The 14,758-nt window shown below is 35.6% G+C and overlaps 1 protein-coding gene across 2 annotated transcripts; it reads right to left on the bottom strand.

Annotated features, from left to right (window-relative positions):
• Positions 1-3,278: 3,278 nt before the first annotated feature.
• SYT4 (synaptotagmin 4) lies at positions 3,279-13,022 on the bottom strand. Of its 2 annotated transcripts, none has more exons than XM_003267577.3 (4): positions 12,620-13,022; positions 8,957-9,771; positions 7,105-7,225; positions 3,279-6,040 (listed from the first exon to the last, which is right to left on the bottom strand). In XM_003267577.3, the coding sequence occupies exons 1-4, from the start codon at positions 12,651-12,653 to the stop codon at positions 5,733-5,735; spliced, it is 1,278 nt and encodes a 425-aa protein (XP_003267625.1). In that variant the 5' UTR covers positions 12,654-13,022; the 3' UTR covers positions 3,279-5,732. The 2 variants fall into 2 exon arrangements, with proteins under 2 accessions (XP_003267625.1, XP_030666366.1); XM_030810506.1 differs by having other exon boundaries at positions 8,963-9,771.
• Positions 13,023-14,758: the final 1,736 nt, after the last annotated feature.

The raw sequence follows: 14,758 nt of genomic DNA, 5'->3' as shown, positions 1-14,758 counted from the left end.
TTTTCATGTCTCTATCTCCTTCAGTTCTGCTCTGATCTTAGTTATTTCTTGTCTTCTGCTAGCTTTTGAATTTGTTTGTTCTTGCCTCTCTAGTTCTTTTAATTGTGATGTTAGGGTGTCAATTTTAGATTTTTCCTGCTTTCTCTTGTGGGAATTTAGAGCAATAAATTTCCCTCTGAACACTGCTTTGGCTGTGTCCCACAGATTATGATACATTGTGTCTTCGTTCTCATTGGTTTCAATATAAACTTCAGCAGATTATAATTGGTTGGGATGAAATCCAAAAGAAATTTTTGATATCTCAGGTAAAAGCTTCTGTAAGAGAAACATTTTCCTTTCTGTCTTAATACTTAACATTTTCCTTTCCTACTGTCTTAACACAAAATTTGTGGTTTTTTAACTGACATTTTTTTCTTAAGTTTCTACTGTCGCCATGTAATGAAAAACTAGAAATACCATTTGACCCAGCCATCCCATTACTGGGTATATACCCAAAGGACTATAAATCATGCTGCTATAAAGACACATGCACACGTATGTTTATTGCAGCACTATTCACAATAGCAAAGACTTGGAACCAACCCAAATGTCCAACAATGATAGACTGGATTAAGAAAATGTGGCACATATACACCATGGAATACTATGCAGCCATAAAAAATGATGAGTTCATGTCCTTTGTAAGGACATGGATGAAACTAGAAATCATCATTCTCAGTAAACTATCGCAATGTCAAAAAACCAAACACCGCATGTTCTCACTCATAGGTGGGAATTGAACAATGAGAACACATGGACACAGGAAGGGGAACATCACACTCCGGGGACAGTTGTGGGGTAGGGGAAGTGGGAAGGGATAGCATTAGGAGATACACCTAATACTGAATGACGAGTTAATGGGTGCAGCACACCAACATGGCACATGGATATATATGTAACAAACCTGCACATTGTGCACATGTACCCTAAAACTTAAAGTATAATAAAAAAAAAAAAAACTACCTACTCAAGCCTCAGCAATGGCAGACTCCCCTCCCCCCCACCACCTAAACTTGAGCATCCCAGGTCCACCTCAGACTGCTGTGCTGGCAGTGAGAATTTCAAGCCAGTGGATCTTATCTTGCTGGGCTCTCAGAGGGTGGGACCCACCAAGCCAGACTACTTGTCCCCTTGGCTTCAGCCCCCTTTCCAGGGGAGTAAACGATTCTGTCTCTCTGGTGTTCCAGGCACCATTGGGGTATGAAATAAAAATTCCTGAAGCCCCCAGTTTTGTGCTTGAAACCCAGGGCCCTTGTGGTGTAGGCACTGGAGGGAATCTCCTGGTCTGTGGGTTTCAAAGACTGTGGGAACAGCGTGGTATCTAGGCTCAGTGCACCATTCCTCACCACTTCTCTTGGGTAGGGGAGGGAATTTCCTGACTCCTTGCGCTTCTTGGGTGAGGCGATGCCCCACCCTGCTTTGGCTCACCCTGCATGGGCTGCACCCACTGTCCAACCAGTCCCAATGCAATGAACTGGGTACCTCAGTTGGAAATGCAGAAATCACCCACCTTCTGCGTTGATCTCACTGGGAGCTGGAGACTGGAGCTGTTCCTATTTGGCCATCTTGCCAGCAATCCTCTATTTAAACATTCTTAGGATAAGGTACCTTAAGAACAAAAAGAACTGCTCTTAAAATATGTTATATAATATTATTAATCTTGGGGAATCTTTTTTTGACAGTGATACTAGTATTGTTTTCTTTTTTTGGTTTGGTTATAGTTGACTTCAATTTCCCATTAAAAAGCTTTATTGAGGTTTAGTTTATATATAATAAACTGCACACATTTAAAGCATACAGTTTGGTATACTTTGGTACTTGTTGTATGGATATTTTGGTACTTGTTGTATGTATCAAGGGGTTATTAGCTTTTATTGCTGAGAAGTATTCCATTGTGTAAATATACCACAATTTACTTGTTCATTCACCTGTTGATGAACATATGGTTTGATTCCAGTTTTTTTACTATTAAAAATAAAGCTGCTATGAAAACTTATGTGCAAGTCTTTGTGTAAATGTATGCATTCATTTGTCTTAAGTAAATACTTAGGAGCAAAATGACTGAGTCATGTAATAGGCAAATTTTTAACTTCTTATGAAAATTACAATTTACTTCCCAAAGCAGTTGGACATATTATATTCCTTTTAGCAGTGTACAGGGGGTCCATTTCCTCCATAACCTTGTCAGCCGTTGGCATTTTCAAAACTTTAATTTGTGTTACTATAATTGGTGTGCAGGGTATCTTATTGTGGTTTTAGTTAGCATTTCCCTAATGACCAGTTTCCTTAGAAAATCTCCTTCATATCTCTAGTTGCTTTTGGCTGGTACGTTTTCTTACAATATATTTGAATTCTAAAATGTAATGACTCTTTTAACATAACTGTGTACACTCTTACTACAATTAATACAATTTGAAACAAAATAAATTAGCAGTAAATTCCAGTTTTATTCTATTTGCAAGACCATTTTTTTCAACATGTGATTACCATAGAATATTTCTGTAGAGACTAGAGCTGCGAAAAATGTCTGATTCTCCAGGTGGTGGGTCCTGTTGTTCCCATTTACCTTAGCTAGTGTGTAATGGCAATCTAATATATCAGAGATGTTCTGGTCTGTTTTTCCCTCCTTCTTTAAGAAAAAAATAAGACATCCAGGTCCTCATCATTTTATTAACCAAATATTTCTCAGGATGTGAAAAAAAAGAAAAAGGAATACAAAAGCAGTGATATGAAATAGGTAATGAAAGATGTTAAAATAAGAAATGAGATAGATGAAAAAATATAAGAGTAAATAAAGAATGGTGGCTGAAAATACCGGGGAGAAAAGTAAATGAAACATAGAAAAGTGAATAAAATTTAGAAAAAAGTCAAAGAATGTGAGAATGAGCCTAAACATCTAGCAAAGGCAGTTGATAATGTCCCCTTGAGGAGAGTGGAATGGTATGGAGGGAAGGGCAGGGCAGGCCATGAAATCCTCTTGAATACTATTCCTTCCTACTTGATTCCACTGCCTATGCTCCCTGATCCTCAAGTTTTGCTTCTGTATAGTAAGGATAATGATATCTGCTCCAGGTGATTGTTATGAAGATTTTTTTTAAAAGGTGTATTAAAGATTCTGGTGCTCAGTAATTAATGGTCCCTAACCTATGCAAGGAGATCCACTAGGGAAACTTGAAAATTCAGTCAGCAATAAGAGAAGCCTTATTACAGAGTCCATTGGCAGAAAGTCTGCATTGAAATGGATTGGGCAAAAGCAGCAATTTATTCATGTCTTACAAACATGGTCTTACAAACATCATACAGAGCTGGCACAAAAGAACAGACACTGTCTCGTACACCATGCTTCCTTCCAAAACACTTCTATTGAGTTACAACATCAGAACAAATCAATTACTGAGTTACACAGTTCTTCAAACATGTATACCTCCCCATTTGGGTGGTGAGATTGGCTAATCAGACAAACAATTAATTTACATGTTTAATACAGTGCAGGATTTGTAACAGGATTCAAGATATTCACATTGATATTGTAATACATTCTAAAACAGTACATTTTCAGAAATGATGAAATTAGGTATTAAGATCTCCCTGCCTGTTTCAATTCCCTTGTTGTTTCTTTTCTTTCTTTTCTTAAAACCAGTTGCAAATAGTTTTACTCAACTTTTCACACTCAAAAACACTTTAAATTTTAAAAGCTAAAAACTATTTACAAATTATCCATTTTAATTTTAAAAGTGTTTGTTGTTGGTTTCATTGTTCCATGTTAAAAAAAAAAAATCACCCTCATCCAACAACCATACCTCAGCTGCTACCACCATTAACTTCTGGCTGCTGTGAAGAATACTTAGAATTGGCCCCTTACAACTTTTCAGAGGTCCAAAATATATTCTGTTCCATGGCCCATGATACCAAATGCACATACATATAATGGCCATTTGACTTCCCCAAACTACACACCTACTACAGTTCAATTCATGTTGCTTTCACAGAAATGCCAAGTGGAGCAAGATGCTGTGAGGTGACTTTGTAGTGGAATGAAGACAATGATTAGGAAATATGCATTTTTAATCCCAAAGTCATTTTAAAGCACAAAAAAGAGGTTGATTTTTAATCTTTGTACATACAGAATGTAATACATTTTCTTTACATTAGGCATAGTCATAAAAAGCATGAATAAGTTGTTTGGAAAATGCATTTTTCATAGAATTTACAAACACTGTGATATCAAACACATTCTCAAAAACTGCTAAAGTACTGACACAAAACCTGACTCAAAATGTAAATTTTTCAGTAGACTTAATTTCTAACTTGCATATTTAATAATTCAACTGTACTCAAGTTCCACTCATACTTCTCTAAGAACTCAAATATAGTGACATTACTCTCAAGTTAGTTCTTTTCAAATAATCACAGGGTGCAGCTTTAATCTAACAGGTTCTGAATGAATTTCAGAACCCTGGCACTGGAAAATGATACAAGACACAAGTCTGTAAACTGCTCTATAGACAACAGCTCAAGACAAATTAGCCTAGAAAAGATAGTGAAACACATTCTTTGTTGTGCTAATTTGACAGCCTAAGTATATTTTGCGTGAACATATGTAAATTATATTAGAATTGCTCTTGAACGATTTTGTAGTCTTACATTTGTTTGTTGGTTAAGTAACACTTTTTATCTGGTAATGTAAAAAATCTTCACAGTCTTTTCAAGTAGCATTGTAATCTTTTCTAGGGGACAATAAGTTAAATGAAGACTTAGGTGGCCATGCCGACTCTGGGTACAAACGATGGCCTTAAAAGTACACTTGCACACTATACCTATTTCCTATAAGAAAATTGCGCTTCTAACTGGATTTCTAGTTGAAGTTTATTTCTTTATTCACTAACTAATTCAACAATTTCACGAAGGTACATAGGGATTTCTCAGGCCACACTGAGGCTTGTGACAGGCAGTGAATAATCCAAGGCCATGGTTCTTATGTGAGGTTATATTTTACAAAATTTTGACTCACATGTAACCTTAGGGGGGAGAAAAATTATATTTCAGCCACAGTGTTCTCAACTCAGCCCTTTGATAAAATAATTTCTCAGCTTGTTCACTGTCCTTTTGAAATGAATCTAAGTTACTCTTATGATAAAATTGCATCAAATAATTACAAACCAAACTAAAATGACCAGATATTTTTATATGCAGGACAACCATTTGCACATGACATAATTAATAAATACAAACTGGAGGACATTTCTTTAGTATCTTTGGATTTAAAGAAAAATTGATTTCCCCAACCTGAAGATAAATGGATAAATTTTCACAAGGCAAGGCATACTTCTCGTTTTTAAATCTTAATCACATTAACTTTTTGTGACATGTTCCAATGAGATTGTCACATTTATAATTTGGGATTCTGGCACAGTATTCATAAAATGTCTGACTATTCCTAGTTATATCGCTGGTAATCTGAAGGAGATATTGAATATCTTATGAAAATTTATCCAACTCTTCTAATAAATAGGGAAATTATCATGATACACATTTGAAGTTACTTTCTGGTCTACTAATTCAATCCATTTCTAGCAACAACAACAACAACAAAAAGATAGCTTGATTTCCCAAGCTTGCAATCCAACATCGAAAGAAAGAAAATTTCTCCTTGCCTAGTAAAAACCTTTAAGTTCCAACTCACGGCTAGGATGCTAACCATCACAGAGCACGTGCCACTTGGCAATTTGTCTCCTGGGGTAGTCACAGATCTCTTTCCAGTGCTCTCCACCAGTTCCTTCTGCTGCTGCACCCAAGACTAACTGCCCGATTACCTCATTTCGGGACCCCCTTTCAGAATCCAAAACCAAAAATTCAACACTTATATCTTCAAGGCCCTCACAAGGAATATCAAAGACAAACAGCTCATTGAACACTGCATTGGGGGTGCATTTCTTCACATGAGTCTTCTTCTTGGAGATTCTCTTTTTGGCATGGTACAGGTTCACTTTGACATAGGGATCTGCAGTGGAATATAACAGGCGTTACAATGGCATAACTGGGCTGGAGAGCTGATATCAAGATAACAGTGCCCTTAGAGATCATGGCATGCCAATAACGTGTGGTTACCAGGAAAATAAGTCAAAACAACGGAAAAATATGGATAAAACCTGACATTTCTCTTGTCAACAGAATTGAAAATAAGGAAGAATATGGAAAATAAGAGAAAAAAGTTCTAAATTAGAGAATAAGGGAAAAAATTAATGATAGGAAAAGAGGTAACACAAAAGGAAAGAAAACAGAATGTTCTATGGACCTATTCTGATTACTATTAACTTACTCCAGAGAATAGGATAGAAGGAAAAAAAATATATTAGACAACATCTAGCTTTACTGACGTGTATGACTTTGCGTGAGTCTATTTCCCTGACTTTTGGCTGTGTTTTCCGTCGAATGAGGATTTAGAGTCCACAATGGCAATGCTCTTTTTAGTCTTAACTTTTATGAATTTCTTTAGTCGCAGGCTGGATTTGCTTTCTGTTTCCTAGTGTTGAGCTTCTCTGTGTCATTGTTAGCATGTAGATTTTAAGTTCATGCTATTTTATCACAATTACTTTTGCCTTTTTCTGGTGGCAGCATATGAGTTAATTTTAGCTTCATAATCTGATCTTTTAAGACTAGGTTTTCCATTCCCAGCATTAAATAATAATAATAATAATAGATGATATTTGAAGAAGTATGTATTTCTAGTTCTCACAAGGCCCCTCAGGATGAGTAGCATTATGTCCAGTTTGTACAGTTTAAGAAACATACCCAATCGTATTTTGCTAATGAATGGAAGGGTTAGGATTTGAACTCAGGTAATTTTAAACTGTAGCTTATTTTGTTTCTCATTGTGCTATACAACAAAAAATTGGTGTTTTGTTTCGTTTTTTGTAAAGCTAGTCACAAAACTAAAAGCTAACTTTTACAGCAGTTACATAAGGCATTAGAGAAAAAACAGAAGAGTAAGAGTAGGTGGGCTCATTTGCAGTAAAATACATTCCACTCATACAGTGAACCTGAATATTTCAGAAGCATTCTTACCTGAAAGTCCGGACACATCAGATTTAGGCAGATGTCGAGCTTTTAAGACAACCACAGTTAGAGTGTTTGTGGTGGACTGATAGCAGAGAGAGATCAGTAACTCACCCCGTCCTGAAGACTTCTGCAGATAAAGAAATGTAATATAAGTATTTCTATGGTTTTAACTTCCAAGTTTGTACTTTCATTAAAGTTTAAATGGCATCGTCATTTAAATGTAATCTTATTTTTATTTTAATATTCTAAGGAATTGAAGAATAACTAAAAGCTTTCGTGCAGTACCATCTCTGCTTGAAAAACCACTGCCTGCCATCTTGTGATCTTGTTTGGTACTACAGGAAGTTAAAATTAGCAATAAGTTGGCCACACCCATTACTTGAAAATGTTTAAAGTATATTTAATTATATCTTACACAGGATTATTTTTGGCTTTTAGTTTTTAATAACATCTCTATTTTTCAAAGTTATTAGTAGTAATGAAGCTTATCTAATTCTTTGCATGAGTATGTGTTGGGTCAAATGACTCTACACATACTCATGCAAAAAATTAGATAAGTTTGATTTGATTTCGAATTCTTTAGCACAGATATATCGAAATTTGAACTCAGACCCAGTGAGAATTATTCTGATCCCAACTACATTCCTGGCCCAGAGGGATAGTGGAGTTAAAATTCTCTGCCTCTTTCACAACAGCCAAGTTTCCATTTAAGCCAAGGAATGAATTGATTTTAAGTATTGGAGAGCATTGTTTTTGGACAGAGTCATAGCGTCCTTCTTTGCATGCTACTTGATTTCACTTGTACTTTAAAGACAATAGATAAGAGATCCAATAATTCAAAGTAAAAGTTTTGACTGAAAGTAACAATATATTAACTTGGTGTTTGTTTGCAACTAAGAGTGATGGCTGGCACAAAACTAAAACTGCAATATATTTATACAAAAACTAATATGGGACAGCTGTATAAGTAGGCACTCTAAGGAGAATAAGAGTAGAAGAAAGATCCTTATTCCCACTGTGCCACTAAACCAGCCGGGTGTCTCAAACAAGCTGTGGAATGTCTCTGAATCTTGACCTTCATTAATTTCAATAGGAGAGGAGACAGTCAAAATGAGCTCTCAGGTTTTCAGCTCTGAAACACTATGTTGTTTAAAAAACACAAATTAGTATGTTTATTGATTTTTATAAATCATTCTGTTATAGAGAGAAGTTATTCTGAAATACCACTCTTGAAATCGAGTTCCAAATTTAAAGTGAAAATGGGGTTAAATTTGTTTCATTGATGTCTTATTATTTTCTAATAAACCCAGAACTACCAGAGTAGTATAACTACAAAAATAGTGGAACTCATTTCCTACTATACAATTTAGAGATGAGCATTTATAATTGAAAATGACGTGATGCCTCCTCCTTGAAAGGCAGTTCCACGGAAAGTCAATACAATTTCCAAATCTTCAGGAAGAATTGATTTAATTTTAAATTCATTTATGTTGACCTTGAAATCTCTTCGTTAACTTGCTTATGAATAAGAAATATTCACCTGTATTTTAAAGTAGCAGTGTCTGTCAAAATATTTATGATAGAGATTAACAAAAGTATTTACATAAGTGATATCTAAATATCCACAAAGAATGCCTATTTATTTTATATCATTAAAACACTTTGAGTATTTCAGTTATGGATTAAATTTTATTTCATCTATTCTATTCCCTTGATCTCCATTAGATTATAATTAATAATAATTAAACATGGTAAGGATGATATGTACAAGCTTATCATATTAATGAAAATTCCTTAGACACCAAAAAGCTACATAAAAGATTGTTTATAAATACTTTAAGCACTGAAAATAAGTTACCCTAACATTTCTCTTGATGATCTCTCTGTTCATTAACATTTTTCCTTCAGATAATTCAATTCCCGAGAGAGGAATTAGAACTTCCCCAATGATATCATCTCTTGAAAACCTGTCAAAACTCAAAATGGTGAAGTGCAAGGCCAATTCTTGGATTTGGGTGTAGGGGATCCCATAGAATGTAAAGGTCTCATCAAAAGCTGGATCCAAGGTTTTTCTCAGCACTCTAGTTTTCACTTTATGCTTCTTCTCTGGGAGGATCGTCATTTTGATATATGGGTCAGAGGTCATTGACTGCTCATCCATGGCTGGCAAGCCACGGGCTTCCTTGATATTGACCACAAATGCTTTTTTCTCGAAGTTGTACTCTAAGGAGAAGAAGAGAGTTCCCAGCTTCTCTTGTTTCTCTTCTGAAGTAAGGGAAGTGCTGGACTTTAAACTCTCAGGGGAAACTGACTCTTTTTCCCCTTCTAAAAAGAGCTTTGGGGTTGCATTCTCCAGATCAGAAGGACTGCCAGGTTTGAGGTTGGTTTTGGGAAAATTGCCATTGAGATCTCTCTTTTCAAGATCCAGATGCAATGAATTCTTTGGCACAGCTGGCTTATTCTTTACTTCATTTTTATCATCTGCTCCAAATTTCTTTTTGCTATTTAGGTTTTCAGGGTAAATATCAACTCCCTTAAGCACATGCACAAACTTGTATGGAGGAGTCTTGTTAGACTTGGATGATTTTCTCTGACAGCAGATCCATGCAAAGAGAGAGACTGTGAAGACCAGGCCAAATGCACTGAAGATCCCCACCACTGTGGGGATTTCATCTGAAAAATCAAATGACCAATAATATACATTAAAGAAGCAGAGCTGGAGATATGAGCCTTTTGAAAAGCCTAATAGAGCTAGCAGTTGCTATAGGTTGGATAGATTGAATTACTTTCCAACCGTTCTGGGTACGAGTTAAATGTATATTTCACACTAACTTCAGGTACAAACACATCCCCACAGGAAAAACATAAAGTGTGGTAGAAATTCCTTCATTTCAGTAGTTTTTCATTAATGAAATAAAAAGATGAAAATGGTCCTGAATCAGATATGGGGGAATGCTTAATGACTCTGACCTATCTTTGTTTTCCCAGATAACATGAGACAACTACAATATGATGGATCAGTACTAACTTCATTATTTTTTATTGTCATTTTGAGGCTTTCCAGAGCATCAATTTTTACTGGAATTCTAAGTAGATCTTTACTCAGAATTCAAGCAGCAAACATTTAGGGACTCAGTGGTTCACTCAATTGTAGGAAATTGATTGTGAAATGGTATTTGCCATTGCCACAAACTCATTAATAATTTTCATCCCAATTATGGAACAGTGGTAAAATAATATACATATATTAGAGAAAATAAAACAAAAACAGAAGAGCAACAAGGTACTGATATTTTGTAACTTATAACACTACCATCCCTTTGTATGACAATCCCAAATTTCTCAAACACTGAATTATACAAAGTATAAATTAATTAAACTTAAATAAGATAAAAACAGAGCAATGGTTATAAGTGAATCAGCATTCCTTGGCATTTACTGAGAACAGTGAGATTTAGAGTTCAATTTTATCTAAAACTGTCTCTTCCCCTAGCACATGGCATGGAAAATGATAATCAAACTGAAATTGTCATTATTTTCTTGAATGATGGCACATTAAATTACTGACATTAGGTAGTATTGATTATGCATAAGGCTTATCCTATTTTATATGTAAGCATCTTTCTTGAACAAATGGTTAGTAACACTATGGAAGTAAAAGCAGTATTACTACATCTATACATAGTGAATCCATAGAGTCAATGCTTAATATCATCAAAGTGAAAATAACTAATGTAATATTATATACATTTAGTTCCATTGCAATATGCTTTTTATCCTCAATAGTAAATAATAAAGTTATAAGTTCCAGCCCAGAAAGGGTTAAAACTTTTCTTAATAACCACAAGAAATCCAGCCTTTTGTTACTTCCCTTCCCCATCCCCCCAAATCTTCTGCCAATCTACTTCGTAATTACAAAACTGAACTCAGAGAATGTAAGGTTAAGAAAAGACAAATGAAATAGAAGATAAAAAAGCCAATAAAATCGCAATAAAAATCCTGTATTTTAATGTACAGAAACTGAATCATGTAAAGATGAAATAAACCTTTGACTTCTCCAGGTGGAAAAAAGAAACAGTGACTACTACAGTATAAAGCAAGAGCTAAAGATAATCAGCTAAACTTGGTATCAGCTTTTCAGTTTTTCCTTCTATTCAAGTCTTTGTGAAAAAAAATGCACCCACATTCCTGGACCATAATAACCCAAGGCCAGGGAGCAAAAGCAAAGTCATGAACTGAGACAGTTCTTTAGCCAATGTAAAAACAATAAAAACAGTAGAAAATCATTTTTTAAAAGTAGACTGATAGTCCATGCTAGAACATATTTTCACTGGCATGGTCTCTAAAAATTTCTCCGTATTAGAAAATCATTCAGGTTTCAAATGAAGAATTGGGAATAAACGTCATACCAAAATAAACCCAATGACCCAAATGGAAGGCTGGGAAAGAAATTCATTTATGAATATAATATCACAAATTGTCCCTATTTAATAGTTATGTCAAATGGCAAACATTTTATATAACATGGAAACACTTATCTACTCCCTATGTATTCTCTACTGATAAGGTCTTACAATCTTGAAAGCTAAGATCATAGTTATTTTACTCAGCTTAATAACAATTATCACACATCTGTAGATATCACTCCTCTTCACAAACTTCTGTGAAATTTCATGATTTAAAAAATACATGTGAGTAAAATTCTGACCTTTTTCCTTTGTAATATACTGGGATCTAAAAATAGTACTTTTTTATTCTAAGAAGTACATCTAATTTTATGTACTGAAACCAAAAACTTGGTGTAAGAAAAGGAAAACTGAACGGGAAAATTGGAGCCCTAATTCAAGTTTCCAGCAGCTTTTAGCTAATTGTGCAACCTACAATACTTCCCTCATCTCTCTGGGCTTTGGTTAGCTCAGCAGTGATATGAAATGGGCTGAGCCAGTTCATTTTGAAACTCCCTTTAACCCTGCTACCATATGATTATGTCTTTCACTAGCAACATATTTCAAAGATACAAGAAAAACATAGCAGAGAAAAACACCCATATGGTACACCCTGTAATAAAATATACATTGCCAAACCCCAATAGACAAGTTGCTTTTTTTAACCAAGATCAAACTCCAATGTAACCAGAGATATATTTATCTTCTCCTAATAAAATATAGATTTACCTACAAATAAGAATCACCTACAAAATAGATGAAACCAACATGGGAAAAACAGACCCCTTTTTCTTTACTCAGTGCATGCTGCAATTTACAGAAGTACCTGAAAATTTAAGAACTTCTTGAAGGTAAATTCTCCCTAACACAAGACAGTTTTAGGGAGAGAGATACCAAGGAAGGGAGAGAAGCTGCAGAAATAAGCCACAATTGCCTGACTGCCATTCTCATTTTCCTTTTAAATTAACTACCTAGGAAATCTGTACTCAACAACCGGGGAAAAAATAAATGAATAAACAGTCCACCCCAGAGTATTCAAGGAATAACCGCAGTCATAAGTTCAGTAACTTGCTTACCAAATTCTTCCCGGCTGGTGGTGATCGGAGCCATTTTTTACTGCGTGTTCTGTCCGAGGTGCTGAAGGGAAAACTGCCTGGCTGGATTCACTTGCCTGGATCTGAAGCGCCGGCTTTCGGAGCGCTGAAAACAACAGCGCAGAGCCCAGGGGACCAGCTCCTGGAACAGGGAGGAGGCAAAGAGGGAGGTCCACTCGCCCTCGCACAGTGATTTGCCACCTCGGTTCCTGTTTTGGCTCTTCTGAGAAGCTCTTCTCCGAGACTCCAGACGTGGCTGGAACCCGAATTGACGCAATCCTGACGCTACAGGGTTGAAATCAGCACCTGCCCCCCTCCCTTCCTCCCTTCAAGCTTTCCTTCTTGCTTCCTCCCTCCTCTCTTGAGGATTCAACACACGCTCATCAATTATTTTAACTGTTGGACCACTAGAGATTAGCTTTGCTGTTTTGTGGGGGCTCAGAGGCTCACCGAGATGAGCCCCGAGACTGATCCCTGTCAGTTACTAATATAAAATTTCCTGATCACCTAGATGAATAAAAATATGTTTCTGAGGTTTCAGAATAACGTAACTTACAGAGAAGAAATTTCTGCTTCAAATTACTCTTTTTAAGATGCAAAAACATATTTTCTTGATTTTAAATTTTTTTCTTTGATATGTTATACCTATGATACTTATTACATTTAGAAAAGATTCACTACAAATGAATCCATTTGATATAAGATAGTTTCCCCACTATAATCCTTTATGTTCTAATAAATTATTAGTCTAAATATTTTGCTGGAACACTTGATCCTTCCTGGTCTGTCAGCTCTCTTCCCTTTAATATCTGACATTTGACCAGTTAAAGCACTTAACTTAGGAACAGATGGGGATAATTCCTTGGATATTCAGAGTCACTCTCAGCTATGACTTTTGCAAATAATGAGACTGCTTCTGAAATGACATTTATGGCTAAAAGGCTTGACTTCTAGTACGTTTGTACAAAATAGTTTCCAAAATCAGGCCAACATCTAAAGTAACATTGGTAACATTGGTTTTTTCAAAGGAAAGCGTTCCTTTTTCTAAACTGATGATATTCTAGGAGGTGAAAAACTGTGAAAAATATGGTGTCAGATTCTGATTCATTTGAATCTGAAGAGTGTGCCTTTCTAAAACAAATGCTTAGCAATTTTTCAAAGGAAAGAAGTCAAGCTGTAACTCCAACTGTCAATTATTGCTCTGCAAAGTGTTTCTTTGCTCTGGAGTTAATAAGCAAATGACATTCAGTGTGTGCTGAGATGTGGGAGAAGGGATACAGGGTGAGTCCCAGAAAGCTACTGTGCAAGTGACAGGTCCCTGCACATTGGCTAGCAGCAGCCCAGAGCATCAGGGCTCTATCTGGGGAGAAATTGGCTTCAGTTCTTTGCATCATGGAAAATTTTATAAACCAGTCTTTTTTCTTTGCTATTCTATTTGCTCCCACATACTTGGCATTGGAGTGTTCCTCTAACAGATTTTTTTAAACTTTATATCTTCATGCTATGAAAACACACAAACTAATTTGCTGTATTTAATTTTTCCGCTGGCAGAGCCTGTGATTGTGTCTTTATCATTTCACTTTATTCAGATTACCTATTTCCTTAATTATGCATGCATGCACCCTGTGGGGTTGTCCCTAGAAATAAATATCCATTAGGTTAAAGAATAAGTGGCATTTATTTGTGATGCATATCATAGGTGGACCAAATACATGGTGTGATGTTTACTAAAGTATATATTTTCTAGCTAACTTATTGCTAACATATGTTTAAGCTCATTTGTTGTAAACATAAATACCTTATGTGTTTGTTCTATATAAATTAGTATCTCATTAATTTTACCTTCAGATGGTAAAATGTTGTTATCTGTAAACTGTACAGATTGTTTAAACTCTATTTCTACGGAACCCACCCCATCCTTTGCTGTCTGACATCTGAGGAAACATCGTGATAAGATTACCTCTTGCCCAGAGCTAATGCTATTGTGGGCTAAGTAACTATTTCATTGCTTGCTTTATAAGCAAACTGAAAAGAATTGTTATTAATTAAAATGCCAGAAGTTTCCCTCATTTTCATTTGATGAATAACATTTTAGGTATTATTCAATCTCTTTAGACGAGC

The sequence above is a fragment of the Nomascus leucogenys genome, chromosome 4, assembly GCF_006542625.1.
Source record: "Nomascus leucogenys isolate Asia chromosome 4, Asia_NLE_v1, whole genome shotgun sequence".
Taxonomy (NCBI): Eukaryota; Metazoa; Chordata; class Mammalia; order Primates; family Hylobatidae; genus Nomascus; species Nomascus leucogenys.
Note: the sequence above shows the minus strand (reverse complement) of the source record. Positions and strands in the feature narration are given on the sequence as shown.